This window comes from Zalophus californianus, chromosome 1 (genome assembly GCF_009762305.2).
Source record: "Zalophus californianus isolate mZalCal1 chromosome 1, mZalCal1.pri.v2, whole genome shotgun sequence".
NCBI lineage: Eukaryota > Metazoa > Chordata > Mammalia > Carnivora > Otariidae > Zalophus > Zalophus californianus.
The window spans coordinates 88,216,991-88,231,722 of record NC_045595.1 but is presented as its reverse complement, the minus strand read 5'-3'; the positions used below and the strand labels follow the sequence as shown (position 1 = coordinate 88,231,722).

At 40.6% G+C, this 14,732-nt stretch overlaps 1 protein-coding gene across 8 annotated transcripts in view; it reads left to right on the top strand.

Moving 5' to 3' along the window:
- CPNE4 (copine 4) overlaps positions 1-14,732 on the top strand; it is a 499,753-nt gene that overhangs the window by 344,198 nt on the left and 140,823 nt on the right. For all 8 annotated transcript variants that reach the window (XM_027586338.2, XM_027586332.2, XM_027586339.2 and 5 more), the window contains one exon: positions 13,345-13,416. In XM_027586338.2, coding sequence (XP_027442139.1) covers positions 13,345-13,416 — 72 coding nt within the window. The remainder of the gene's footprint in view (positions 1-13,344; positions 13,417-14,732) is intronic.

Sequence of the window (14,732 nt, the reverse complement as noted above, 5' to 3'; positions counted from 1 at the left end):
CACGATTCATTGTTTGCGTATAACACCCAGTGCTCCACGCAATACGTGCCCTCTTTAATACCCGTCACCAGGCTAACCCATCCCCCCACCCCCCTCCCCTCTAGAACCCTCTGTTTGTTTTTCAGAGTCCATCGTCTCTCATGGTTCGTCTCCCCCTCCGATTTTCCCCCCTTCATTCTTCCCCTCCTGCTATCTTCTTTTTTTTTCTTAACACATATTGCATTATTTGTTTCAGAGGTACAGATCTGTGATTCAACAGTCTTATACAATTCACAGCACTCACCATAGCACATACCCTCCCCAATGTCTACCACCCAGCCACCCCATCAATCCCACCCCCCACCACTCCAGCAACCCTCAGTTTGTTTCCTGAGATTAAGAATTCCTCATATCAGTGAGGTCATATGATACATGTCTTTCTCTGATTGACTTATTTCGCTCAGCATGACACCCTCCAGTTCCATCCACGTCATTACAAATGGCAAGATCTCATTCCTTTTGATGGTTGCATAATATTCCATTATATGTATATATACCACATCTTCTTTATCCATTCATCTGTCGATGGACATCTTGGCTCTTTCCACAGTTTGGCTATTGTGGACATTGCTGCTATAAACATTGGGGTGCATGTACCCCTTCGGATCCCTACATTTGTATCTTTGGGGTAAATACCCAGTAGTGCAATTGCTGGATCATATGGTAGCTCTATTTTCAACTTTTTGAGGAACCTCCATACTGTTTTCCAGAGAAGTGCACACCATTTTTAAGTGCAGGAGCCGTGAATTGAACCAAGGCCTCCTGACTCCCAGACAACATCCCCACTGCAACTACTGAGCAGTTGTGTGCCTTGGCCAGTCTGCAACACTTGCCTGCACTTTTTTTTTTTTTAAGTAGGCGCCGTGCCCAGTGTGGAGCCTAGTGCAGGGCCTGAACTCACGACCCTGAGATCAAGACCTAAGCTGAGATCAAGTGTCGGACTCAACCGATTGAGCCACCCAGGTGCCCCTGCCTAAACTTTTAATGCAAGATTGAGAAAATGATCCCTAAGAAACGTCTGCAAAGCCTGCATCATCCCTCTGATATTTTGTCTGATTCTGGTCCTTTGTAATGCTTTTGATCACAGAGGAGACCCGAAAGGGTTTGGCACACTACTAACCAGCAAGTTCAGGACGCCCATGGGTCCACAAGGATGGGGAGTTTAAATCTTTGTGTCCCCAGGTGCACCAAATATGGAACTGTAACAACTTCTAGAGTCTTTTGCTCCCAAGACCGTCCCTCAGCTCTGTTGCAGGGCCCACATCTCTGGCTCCTCCTCCAGACATGCAACAACTTTTTCCATGTGATATCCTTGTAAACCAAGCAAGAGGGTGCCTGGGTGGCTCAGTCGGTTGAGTGTCTACCTTCAGCTCAGGTCATGGTCTCAGGGTCCTGGGATCAAGTCCCCGTCAGGCTCCCTACTCAGCAGGGAGTCTGCTTCTCCGTCTACCCTTCCACCCTGCTTGTGATCTTTCTTTCTCTCAAATAAATAAATTTTTTAAAAAGCAAGATTTTCCATCCCTCCACCCCATTATTTGTAGGGAATGGTTTCATTGTTTTTCTGTACATAAAGGCAAGACAAGCCATTTTTAAAACTATTCAGAAATACACAAAAATACTAAAATCATCCTTCATCGCAACATTGAGAGATAGCTAGTAAACTTTCTGGTGCGTATTCTTCCAGATTTTTTCTATGTATGCACAAACATACAGTTCTTTTTTTAAATAACCATTTGGTCATTTATACATGCCTTTTGTTGCTTGCTTTTTTCTCATAAAAATATATCATGAACACCTTTCCATGTTAATGTATATATTTCTGCATCATCTATTTTAAGGGCTACACAGTATTCCATGATCCAAAAATCATGTGAGGTGTCCCGTATGGGGGGTATTAAGACTGTTTCTGGTTTCCCACAATTATAAACAACCCTTGAATGAGCATTGTATTATATATATCTTTATGCCCTCTGATATTGATTTTTTAGACTAAATTAATAACTTTAATGTTCGGGCATACATTTTAAGGTCCTTGATACAAATCGCCAGGTATGTGTGTAGAAACATGGCAGCAACTGCCACTGCCCCATACAGCCCACAAAGGTATTCTTTTTCATGCATCTTCCATAACACCTCCCACTTTTAATCTTGTTCCTTTTGAAGCCTCAAACAGCACAGGGAAAAGAAGGCCACTGCCCTAAACTGGATGTCACCCCCTCTAGAGGCTCCCTAGCCCCAGCCCGAGCAGGGAGGACACAGAGGAGTGTGACCCCTCAGCTCCTTCATGGTCCTGGAGGTGGGGCCCCCACAGGGTTTGTCCAGAGGCTACAGGTAGAATGAGGAAAGGAGACATCGCCCTGAGTCTCAGCCTTGGAAGGTTGCCTCACTCTCAGACTGTATCCTCTCTCTCCTTCATAGATCCCCCAGTAGCTCCTGCCCTCCCATTTCTCATCCAAACACTGGAGACTCCCAGCTCAGGCCTCTCCCTTGAACCCCAGACTCATGTGTTCAACCCTATCTAGATACTAATTCTACTCAGATGACTCACAGACATCTCGGACTCCACAGCTCCAACCAAGCTCACCATCTCCTTTTGCTCTCCCTGCCCCTCCTCCTCTGTGCCCCACTCAGGAAATGGCACCTCCATCCTCCCAGATGGGGAGACCCCAAACCTGGGAGTCTTCGCTCGTGTCACTCACTCTCTGTACCCCACAGCCTTCCCATCAATCAATCACAAAACCCCATCAATTCAGTGTGTTAAGTATCTTTATTAACCACCCCCTTCTCTGTCTACTGCCACGACCCCTGTCTAAGCCAATCAATGACTATAATTATCTCTATGTGGAGATTGATAGGATAGGAGAGGAAAGAGGAGGAAGGAACGTTTTCTAAGCACCAGTATTTGCCTGATGCTGAGAGGTTGTTAATACTCATTATGTACATGATAAACCAACAGAGTAGATAATATCACCATTTTACAGAAAAGGAAACTGAGGCTCAGAGAGGTTAACCTGCCTGGTCCCACACCAGACTCAGCCATCAGAGCCTCATGTGTGATTATATAGCAAAAACGAAGCTAGGGGACCAGTTGAGTGGCTCTTGCAGTGGTTGAGAGGGAACTCCCTCCATGGTAAGTTCTTTGAGTGCAAGGAGTGAGTATGAATCACTTTGCATATCTGGTAGGGTTTAGCACAGGGCCTGCTTCTGTCATTTATGGGAGGCAAAAGAGTGTAGCAGTTAAGGGAATGGAATTGGACTGACTAGATTCAAATCCCATCTCTGCTGCTTCTTGGCTCTGAGACCTTGAGCAAGTTACCTAGCCTCTCTGTACTGGGCTAAATGGTGGCCCCCCCAGAAGATATGTCTACATCCTAACCCCATAACCTGTGAATGTGACCTTATTTAGACAAAGAATCTTTGCAGATCTAATTAAGTAAAGGATCTCAAGATGAGGAGATCATCATGGATTATCCAGGTGGGCCCTAAATCCAATAACAAGTGTCCTCATAAAAGAGCTCCAGAAGAGAGACATAGATGGGGAAGGAGAGCACCACATGAAGGAATGGAGTGATGTAGCCACAAATCGAGGAACAATGAATGGCAGGTACCAGAAGCTGGAAGAGACAAGCTTTGGAAATCTCCCTTCGAGCCTCCAGGGGGAGTATGGCCCTGTAGACTGCTTGATTTCACACTTCCGCCCTCCAGAACCAGGAGATAATACATTTCTGTTGTTTTACACCACCAAGTTTGTGATGATTTGTTATGGCAGCACTAGCATACTAACACTCTCTATACTCAGTGTTCTCATCCATAACTGGGTGTATGATAATACTTCGTAGGGCTGTCATGAGAATTAAATCAATACACATATGCAACTTAGAACAGTAGCTGGCACATATTAAGACTCTTGAAGTAGTATTTATTGTGACTCTTTAATAGTTGTGTGACCTTAGTTATCTTTGATCCTCTGGTTCCTTCACCTGGTTGAATGGTAATAAAAATACTTACTCTGACAACCTCAAAGTTGGGAGTTTGCTTCCTTAACTTAGAAATGGTCAAAGAATTTCTCTAATCCTCTTCTGTCCTATGAACTACTAATTTGATTGCAAGCCTCACTGGAGAGAAGTCACAGACTGCCAAAGGTGCCTTGTGGAAAAGGTGCCTTGTACCCTTGACCTGACAAAATGTTCTATCCTGAGCACTGGGCTGCTTGGAGAAAGCAGTTCTTTCTCTTTCTCCTGATTGCCATGTAGTATGGCAGGAGTTGCGGGCTTGGGAGGGTGGCCTCTGAGCCAGGTCATTTGTGATGAGGAGGAGGCCTAACCACCATCGTCAGAGGCAAAGGTGGATAATTAATACACAAGCAGTCGTTAAATCTCTCTCTGAAACTCTCTCCACTCCATCCCTTGCTAATGAAGTCAGAGAAAGAGTAAAGCCTGTAATTACACTTGAAGTAATTAGAACCCTGTTTAATCGAAAGCTTAAGACAGGAAGCCCAGCCCAGTAGATCACCCATTGCTCCTGTCATTCTGAATCATTCTCCCCAGAGTTCCTTTTGTAGATCTCCACTGGGGAAGCAAGGACTGTACTGAACTTACATAAAATGTATGAAAACATGCATGTTACATGTCCTCTCCCCTGAATGGCTGAGAAAGCTTCAGTGTATACCTTTCTTAGTTCCTACAACTTTACCCATTAATTAAAGTCTAAATCAGCAGAATGGATATATTTAAAAGCCCTTTTCTAGAAATCTTTAAAATCTGATCATATCATACTAAAATTGCCTCCATTCAATTCTCACTTTCTAGCTCAGTGCTTCTCAACTTTAATATGCATGCAAATCACCTGACGATCTCTTTGAAATTTAGATTCTGATTCAGTAGGTCTGGGGTGGGTCCTGAGATTCCGCATTTCTGACAAATTCCCAGGCCTGACAAATTCCCAGGCTGCTGCTGGTGCTGCTGGAGGGAGCCAGATAGGGTAAGTTAGAGAGGACACCCATGAGGAGCAAAGGAAAAGTTCTTATATGTCCCACAGGTGACCACTTTCCTCCTACACAACAACTATTGAAGACTTCTAATGTGGATCTTGAAAAATGAATAAAATTTGCCAACTGAGGAGAGTGGGTATGAGTCATCCTAGGCAGAAGTATGCTTTAAAAAATACTCTTTAAAATATTTTTAAAGCTTCCCTTTAGTGTTTAGTGCACAGGAGAGGCCAAAGATCTCAGGAGTTACTCTGTGTTCAGACAAGATTGTGGGTCCTTTAGGTTAGCAGTGGGAGCAAGGCAACCAGGAAATGGAGGGAGAGCAGCAAGAGAAAGCTCTTCTAGCATAATCTGTGTCTTGAGCAGGTCTAATTTCTACCAGGTGTAGTGATATTGCCCAGAAGTCCTAGGAGGAGAAATGGAAAGGTAGGGATTTCCCTAAAATCAGTCATCACTGAGGCATCATTACATCCTTTCCTGGACTTTGAACCTGCTCATGGACTAAATCAGTCTATTAGTTCCCTGTGTTTACAGTTACAAATTATCACAAACATGGTGGCTTAAAATAACACGTATTTATTCTCTCACTGTTCTAGGGGGCAAAAGTCTGAAATCAAGGTGTCAGCATTGCCATGCTTTTTCTGAAGGCTATAGGGGAAAATCTATTCCTTGCCTCTCCCAACCTCTGGTGGCTGCCAGCATCCCTTAGCTTGTGGCCACATCACTCCAAATGTCCACTGCCTTCAAATCTCTCTGCTCCACCTTCATGTTTTCTTCTCTCCTGAATGTGTGTTATCATATTCCCCACCCCCTGATTCTCTCTTATAAGGACACCGGGATTGCATTTAGGGTCCATCCAAATAATCCAGGATAATCTCCCCGTTTTAAGATCCTTAACTTAATTACAACTGCAAAGACTTTTTTGCCATATAAGGTAATACAGAGGTTTTAGGCATTAGGATATGAATATCTTTTGGGGGGGGATCATTTTTCAGCCTACCATAAGCCAACATTGCTAAAGCACCTTGTGTCAGAGTGCAAAGCCCCCAAGAGCCTAGTCTCTCTAAAGTAAAGGTCTTCTTTCTGTCTTCATACTCACCCTCCTCCTCATACTCATTTTATGCCCTTCTGACCTACAGTGCTCTCCACTTGGAGTATCATCCCTCCCCTCTTTGACTATTCAATTCTCTTCCAGAAGCTTTCAGGTCAGAAGTAGTTTCTTCAGAAATGCGTTGCCTGACCTCCTGGACCAGGCCAGTCTTCCTTCATGGCATGACTGTTCTTCTCCTTGCAGAGTTGGAATTTGACCTGTGTATTGTGTGGCTATTTCTGGGAGGGCAGTGCCCCTGCCTGCCTTGTATCTTCCCTATATTTTCAATGCCCAGCACATAATATTCAATACATATTTATTCAATGAAGGAATGAATCCTGGCTTCAATTCTTATAAAGTATGTGTATTAGCTTGTTTGGGCTGCCATAACAGAATACCACAGACTGGTGGCTTAAACAACAGACATTTATTTTATCATAATTCTGGAGACTGGAATTCCAAGATCAAGGTGACAGCAGGGTTGGTTTGTGGTGAGGCCTCTTTTGCTGACTTGCAGACAGCTGTGCTCACTATGTCTTCACATAGCCTTTCTTTTGAGTACATATGTAGAGAGGGAAAGCTCTCTGATGTATCCTCCTCTTCTTATAAGGACACTAGTGCTATAGGATTGGGGGCACCCCCTAAATGAGGGGGGCGTCCACCCTCATTTAACCTTAATTATCTCCTTAAAGTCCCTACCTCCAAATACAAGCACTTTGTGGTTTAGGGCTTGAACATATGAATTTGGGGAGGACCAGTTTAGTTCATAACGTTATGTGACCTTAGATAAACTCCTTATTTTCTCCAAGCCTTGCCTCTCTTGTTCCAATTGCTTGGGGGGAAGAAAGAGTGTTGATCATTAAATGACAACAAAGGGATAACATATGTGAAGCACTCAACACATTATCTGGCACAGAGGAAAAGTTTTGGTTGTTTTTCCTAGAAGTAGACAAAGACTGGAGAGAAAGTAGAGAATTTGGGAGGTGAAGGAAAAACCAAAAGGGGAGTGGAGATGTGAGATGAGAAAGGGAAAGTAGCCAACAAAGTAAAGGGTACATTGTCTAATAAATCACCACTGGAACAACTAGAGCTTCCTCCCACTGAGGAAACTCTGCTGCCTCTGTAGAACAAATACCACAGAGTCACCCCGTCCCTGGGGCAAAAGACTGGGGGATTTCCATACCAAAGTCCATCAGTCATTGGTTGATGTTCACTGCCAAGGGTGTTACTATCAGCCTGCTGCACCTGCAGACAACAGGCAAGCATATCAGAGAAAATCTTTAGGTAACAAAATGCCAATGCCAGTGGTTGGAAGCCCAGCCTGCTCTGCAGTAGTAAAACCTGAGGAGATCAGGCATGTCTTCCTCTCTCTGCTACAGTGAGCCATCAGGAAACCTTGGTTGTTCTCTGTAGTGGTGGTTGTAGTAATTACTAGTTTGCAAAACTAGGGATGCTCCTTGACAAAAGGTTCTGGGGCCAAACAAGTGTAAGGAATGCTTCTTACATGGTTGTACTCAGGGGGACTCACAAATAAAGCTCTGTTGATGTCTTACAGTTGAGCTATGAAACTTCTTCTGATCCTATGATTTCCAGATTTATTTCCACAGTTTTTTCATGCACTATGTACTTACCTTTTAAGAAATAAAAATTCTCTGATACATGCTTTGGGGGTAATCGATTCTGATTCAGACCAGAGATGTGACTGTCAAATATTGTAAAGAAGTTTCTCATCTGCTCACCACGATAGTCTCAGAACAGTGCCTGGCACAGAGAAGTTGTTCAATAAATGGTTTTTGTTACAACAGAGTCTTAAAGAAATTTCAAAAAAGAATCTGAAGACATTTTCAATGAAAGCAATCCCATGAAAAATGACTGTCTGATTTCCAGAATGACTGTTTTGAAAGACTTTGAAAGAAAGTTCAGCTGAATGTACACTTGTTGAAATATTGGCCAAAGTATTTTTTATTCTCCTGGCTTTCTTACCGTTCATCCAAATGAAACAGTGGACTTTCCTGAAAAATGAGGACCGATGCGGTTAGAATATTTTCCATTTCAAAGGAACGAAGTGCTTCTTCCCCTGATCCATCTGTAAATACAGATCATGTGCGGCACTGATGTCCTTCTGGTCCACCTTTGCTAAAAAAGAGTGTTTCTGCTTCTATTTCCTCCCCCTATACTTCACCATTTTATTGAATGGTAAAGATTGCAGTTATGACCCCACTGTAGGGTGGAAATCAAATTAGAATCAAATTAGAGAACTTCTATCTTTAGGTCTAAAATGAGTCTCTGGTGGGCAGCATATAGATGGGCTTATTTTTTATCCATTCTGTCACCCTATGTCTTTTGATTGGTGTGTTTAGTCCATTTACGTTCAAAGTAATAATTGATAGATATGTAGTTATTGCCATTTTATTACTTGTTTTGTGGTTGTTTCTGAAGATTTACTCTGGTCCTTTCTTGTCTCTCTTTCATGTTTTGCTGATTTTCTTTAGTGATATACTTGGATTTCTTTCTCTTTATTCTTTGAATATTTATTAGTGGTTTTTGATATATGGTTACCATTATGTTTGTATATAACCTTTTCTGCAAATAGCAGTCTATATTAGGTTGATGGTTGTTTAAGTTTGAACCCATTTTTTCTCCTCTCCTCCCCACATTTTAGATATATGTTATTATATTTTATATCCTTTTTTTGTGAGTTCCTTGACTGATATGTTTTACAGAAATATTCATTTTTACTGCTTTTGTGTTTCCTGTCTTTATACTGTCACTTTTTTTTTCTCCTTTCCACTCAAAGAGTCCCCTTTAATGTTTCTTGTAGAGCTGGTTTAGTGGTCATGAATTCCTTTAGTTTTTGTTTTTCTGGGAAACTCTTTATTTCTCCTTCTATTCTGAATGATAGTCTTAATGGATAGAGTATTCTTGGCTGCAGATTTTTCCCATTCAACACTTCGAATATATCATGCCACTGTCTTCTGGCTTGCAAAATTTCTGTTGAAAAATATCCCACTAGCCTTATGTGTTTTCCCTTGTAAGCTACTGACTTCTGTAGTCTTGCTTCTTTTAAAGTTTTTTCTTTATCACTACATTTTGTAAATTTGATTACAATATGTCTTGGTGTGGGTCTACTTTTGTTGTTTTTTTGTGGGAGTTCTCTGTGCCTCTTGAATCTGTATATCTGTTTCCTTCCCCAGATTAGGGAAGTTTCCAGCTATTGTTTCTCCAAATAAATTTTTTGGCCCCTTTTCTCTATCTTCTCCTTCTGGGACTCCTAGAATATGAATGTTATTACATTTGATGGAATCACTGAGTTCTCTAAGTCTGTTCTCATTTTGTATAATTCTTTTCTCTCTCTTTTCTTTAGTGTGATTACTTTCCATTACTCTGTCTTCTAGGTCACTAATTCATTCCTCTGCTTCTTCTATCCTGCTCTTAATTCCATCAAGCATGTTTCTCATTTCATTTATTGAGCACTTTATCTTTGCAATGTTATTCCTTATCTCTGTGTTAAGGGTCTCACTCATGCCTTCCACTCTTTTCTCAAGTCCAATGAGTAATCCTTATGATCATTGCTTTAAATTCTCTATCAGGCATGTTACTTGAATTAGAGGACTTCTAACAAGTGTATCCTCTTGCCAGGCAGTGCTGGCTGGTTTGTTTTGTTTTTTGTTTTGTTTTGTTTTGGTTTTTGCCTCAAATGTCCTCTGACAAGACCTAAGGCCTTCCTGAGCCTGATGTAGTTGCTTCAGCTGCAAGAAAGCCTACATGACAAGTGAGATTTGCAACAAATAGCCTTTTCCCTATAGATCACTGGCCCAGCTGGCCATCCCCACCACATTTGCCCAACAGCCCTAAGAATGGCAACATCATTGTTTGTTGATCTTTATTACAATGAAAAGCTTGAAACCCTAAATATTATTCATTCTTTGGAGATGAGATGGAGGCCTGGAAGCTGTAAAATAAGTTTGTTTGATTGCCTGCTTAATTAGTCATTTGTATACCCAAATGCTCACTTATTAAGCAGGAATATTTCTGGGGAGATTGCTTACCTTCCTAGCATTAGCAAAAGATAGGAGTTGGAACATAATAGCATTCTCCTCACACCCAACAAATGGGAATGTTGGCATTTCTAGATAAGAGTGAGGAAAGAGAATGTGACCATCCAACATCTTGTAAGTTAAGTTTCCCTTGGTCTTGCTTGAAGAATGAAAATGTGGATCTTGGAAGACACAGTCTGTAAAGACAGTGTACCCATAACCACACCTGGTAATCCAGTGGATTTTTACAATGCTGAGAGGATGGTTGGGGTCACTTGAAGCCATAGGGGTAGGACACCCATGTGGATGAAGCAATGACAATGGACAATAGTATTTCTGAGGCCAAATTTATTTGGGAAACAGGATATGTTACCTTTCTTTAGTCAGATGTTGACCTGGATGCTGCTTATCAGTGACCCTTGTTTTGTCATTGATTCATGTGTTTTCCCTATTCCTCCGTGCTGAAAACCCCCTGGAGAGAGACTATAAAGTCTTCCTAATGTCCCTTTCCTGTTTGTTTCCTGTGTTTCCTCTGTGTTTTGGTTCACCTCAAGTTCAAGAATGATGTCTACATTTTTCTAGGAAATGGTAGCTTTTCTAAAACCTGTGTTAATCTGTGAATGGGAAGGGAGAGGGGATAATGATTCTGACTACAGGAGAAGAACCACTTGAACCTTCTTAATGAGTAGGGTGGGAAATATGAGTAATTTAGATTCAGACGTAACTATAGGAAGGGACGCAAATTCCTTTATCATCTGAAATTTTTTCATGTCATTTTATTGATAGCCAGCTGTGAATAAAAAAAAAACTATGTTCTTAATCATTATGCTACACTGCCCTTAACCAAAGCCAGTGTCTTCAGATTACTCCATTCTTGAGGTTTAACTTGATCATTTCTTTTCAGTCTTCTTCATATTTACATATTGAGGGTTAAGCACACAAACGTAAGATCCAGGGCTTAAAAGCAAACACATAGAGTCCAAATCCAGCAGTGAAAATTTTCTGAATCTCTTTCATGAGTTCATATACCAATCAAATGTAGCCGGAGATCAGTTTCTGGAGTCAGACCCATGTTCAAATCTCTGCCACTTCCTCTTAGCCTTGGGGCTTTGGAAAAGTTACTTAAAATCTCTGTGTCCTATTTCTGTCATCTATAAAAGGAAATTAACAATACCAAATTTGTGGGGAAATAAAATTAGCAATAAAGTGACCACTAAAACAACAACTTTACTCATTTCCTTCAGATTTCTCATTTCCTTCAGATTCTATTCTCTCTACCTCATTTTATAGCCAAAACTTATTGAAATAATTGTCTTCTTGTGTTTGCTCTGTTTCCTTCCCTCTTTCTCTCTTCTTCAACCTACTCCAATCTGCTTTCTGCCCCAAACCTGAATATGTGTTCTTTGCTCCCCAAATTTAATGTCCTCTTTCAGTGTCCCTTATCTCAATGAATGGCACAACCATCTGATCCAATGATGCATTTATCATTTATCATACCTCCTGCTCTCTTCATTTTTAATCCATTTCCAAATTCCTTCCTCTTCCCTCCATTTCCACGACCACCACCACCTCTTGCCTGGACTACTGCAAAAGATTCTGAAGTGGTCTACTCTCATACACCCCACCACCTATCCACTTATTGTTCCCACCACAGCCAATGCATCTCTCTTTTGTGCTGAGTTATATTGGTTTATTTGACCATTTGGTTAATGCCTTTCTCTGCCACAGAATGTAAGTTCCATTAGGTCAGATATTGCATCTGACTTTGCTTACCACTCTATTCTTAGTGCCCAACACTGAGGCTGGAACAATGAAGGCTAAGTAAATATTTTGGGAATGTGTACTCCTTAAATGGGAGTTTCCATTGCTGTCATTATTGTCATTATCTTCATTGTCATCACTATCATCATCCATCACCAGGTGATTTCTTACAGAAATACTCTTTTCTCTTCAGATCATAGCCAGTTGAGCATCAGGATCTTTAAATCTGCTTGGCCTAGGAAAGTTCTATGAACTTTTTGCATTTGACACTAGCATAGTCAAAATATTTACATTGCTCTAACACAGAGACAAAGAGATATAAGGATGTCAGAGAATGGGTTTGTATCCCTGCTTTTTACAGTGATCTCCTTTCCTAGTCTGTAAATCATATGTATATTGTTACCTGAGCTGCTATATAGGGCTACTCACAACATTGCAACTTGCTCCCTTCAGCACAAGGGCTCTGAGAGAGAAGAATAAGATGGTGATCAAGAAGGAAGTTACATTCATTTTGTAACCTAATCTCAGAAGGGATACTTCATCATTTTTGTGGTATTCTATTCATTAGAAGCAAGTTATTAGGTCCATCCGACACTCAAGGAGAGAGAATTGCACAATGGCATGAATAGGACCATTGAGAGCCATCCTATATAGAAGCTGTCTACCGCAAGGTATGACTTTGTTCTCCCTCAGCAAGAGCACAGCTGTCATTTGATTAAATCTTTTCTCCTTTGAGAATCATGGATTCCATATCCATCAAGGCCCCAATACCTTGTCATACATTTCTTTCAAAAATGGGAAGGAAGAGCGGGGTGGGGCAAGTTCTGCTAAGAATAGCTCCCAATATAATAGCAACTTTAGTTGTCATTGCATGTTGTGCATTGACACTGAATCATGAAGAGGACCCCAATTACTCCTTTTTGCCTGTCTGGGCAACAGTTTTCTAATGACTGACTTTATAGCTCCCTAATGAATATGTTAAAAACAGAACTCTAGAGATTATAGATATATAAAGTGTATATTTAGACCTTGGGTTTCTTTTCCTTCCTGTAGCCCACCCCCACTTTGCACAGAGGTTTTAGGGCTAATTTGAGATCATTCTGAAACTTTATCTGTTTTATCAGAAGGTACATATCCAACATTTTCCATCTAATTTTGTTGTAAATGCTTCAGATTGAGTCACCTCCTAATTGACTGACTCATCTATAATTTCTCATGCCCTCACTCTCTTACATCACAGGTCATAAGAAGAAAGAAGGGAATAACCTGTATTTAGGAGAGTTTCATGGAAAAAAACCTTAGAAAATAAATAGACATAGTGTTATAATTTCAAGTAGAGTTGTGAATGCAGAATTTTGTAAAGAAAAAATTGAGAAGTAGATCTACAATCATATAACTAGTATCTCCACTTTTTGTTTCCTTTTGTGCAGATTGTTTCCCAGAGAAAACTCTCTAAATCCTTGTTGAAGCATGGAAACACAGCAGGGAAATCCTCCATCACGGTAAGCCCTTCCTTAGCAGCCCTCTGTCCAGATGCCCAGATGGAGCAGCTGGTCCAAACCTTACAGTAGGAAGCAAACCCTCTAACTATTGGGCGTTGATGCCACAACTGCTTAGCTATCCAAATTACTCCTTCCCTTCTTGTTCCTTTTTCCTTTTTGCCAATACAATTTTGACCCTTCTACCCCTAGGGAAAAGGGATAGAAAAAGAATTTGAAAGTGAGGCCATTCACTTCTACTAAGCACTTCTGCAGTTAATATGTAGGTTTTAGTGGGGGACAAAGATGGAGTTGCCGAGAACATTAAGAATGTAAAATTTCAAATCATCAAGCTACCTTTCCCTGCCTCTCATTTTTTTGAGAATTAAAAATCTGCTCTAATAGCAGTTAGTCCAAGGTTAGTTTTGTTTCCTAAGGACCAGATAGCTCAGCATTTAACTCTCCTCTTTAATATACTAGTTTGGAGTTATGTTATTGTATTTAGTAGCCACTACCCACATGTGATTATTTAAACTTAAATAAAATTATTCAAAATTAAATAAAAGAAAATATCCCCATACCTTACACTAGCCATATATCAAGTGTTCAGTAGTTACATGTGGCTATGAATGTGGGGAGGAAACAGAGATCCAGATTCAGGAAGCACAGAAATCCCCCAACAAACAACCCAAGGAGGTCCACACCAAGACACTTAGTAATTAAATGGCAAAACACAATGATAAAGAAGGAATGTTAAAGGTTGCAAGAGAAAACTAGGCAGTTACATACAAAGGAAACTCCATAAGGCTATTGGCTGATTTTCCAGCAGAAACTTTGCAGGCCAGTAGAGAGTGGCACAATATATTCAAAGTGCTGAAAGGGAAAAATTTGCAGCCAAGAATACTCTATCCAGCAAGGCTATCATTCAGAATAGGAGAAATAGTTTCCCAGATAAACAAAAATTAAAAGAATTCATGACCACTAAACCAGCCTTACAAAAAACGTTAAGGGGGACTGTGTGAGTAGAAAACAAATACCACAAGTAAGAGTGAGAAATATAGGAAGCACCAAAGCAAAAATAAATAAATAAGTAAATAAATTTATCCTCAAATATCAGTCAAGAGAAGTGCAAAATAAAAGGATGTAAAATGTGATACCAAATATCTGAAACATAAACGGGAGACGAGTAAAGAATGAGTTCAAAATTAAGCAACCGTCAGCTTAACATAGACTGCTATAAGCAGAAGACATTATATATAAACTGAATGGTAACCAAAAATCAAAAAACAGTAATAGATATGCATAAAATAAAGAGTAAAGAATCCAAATATTTTACTAAA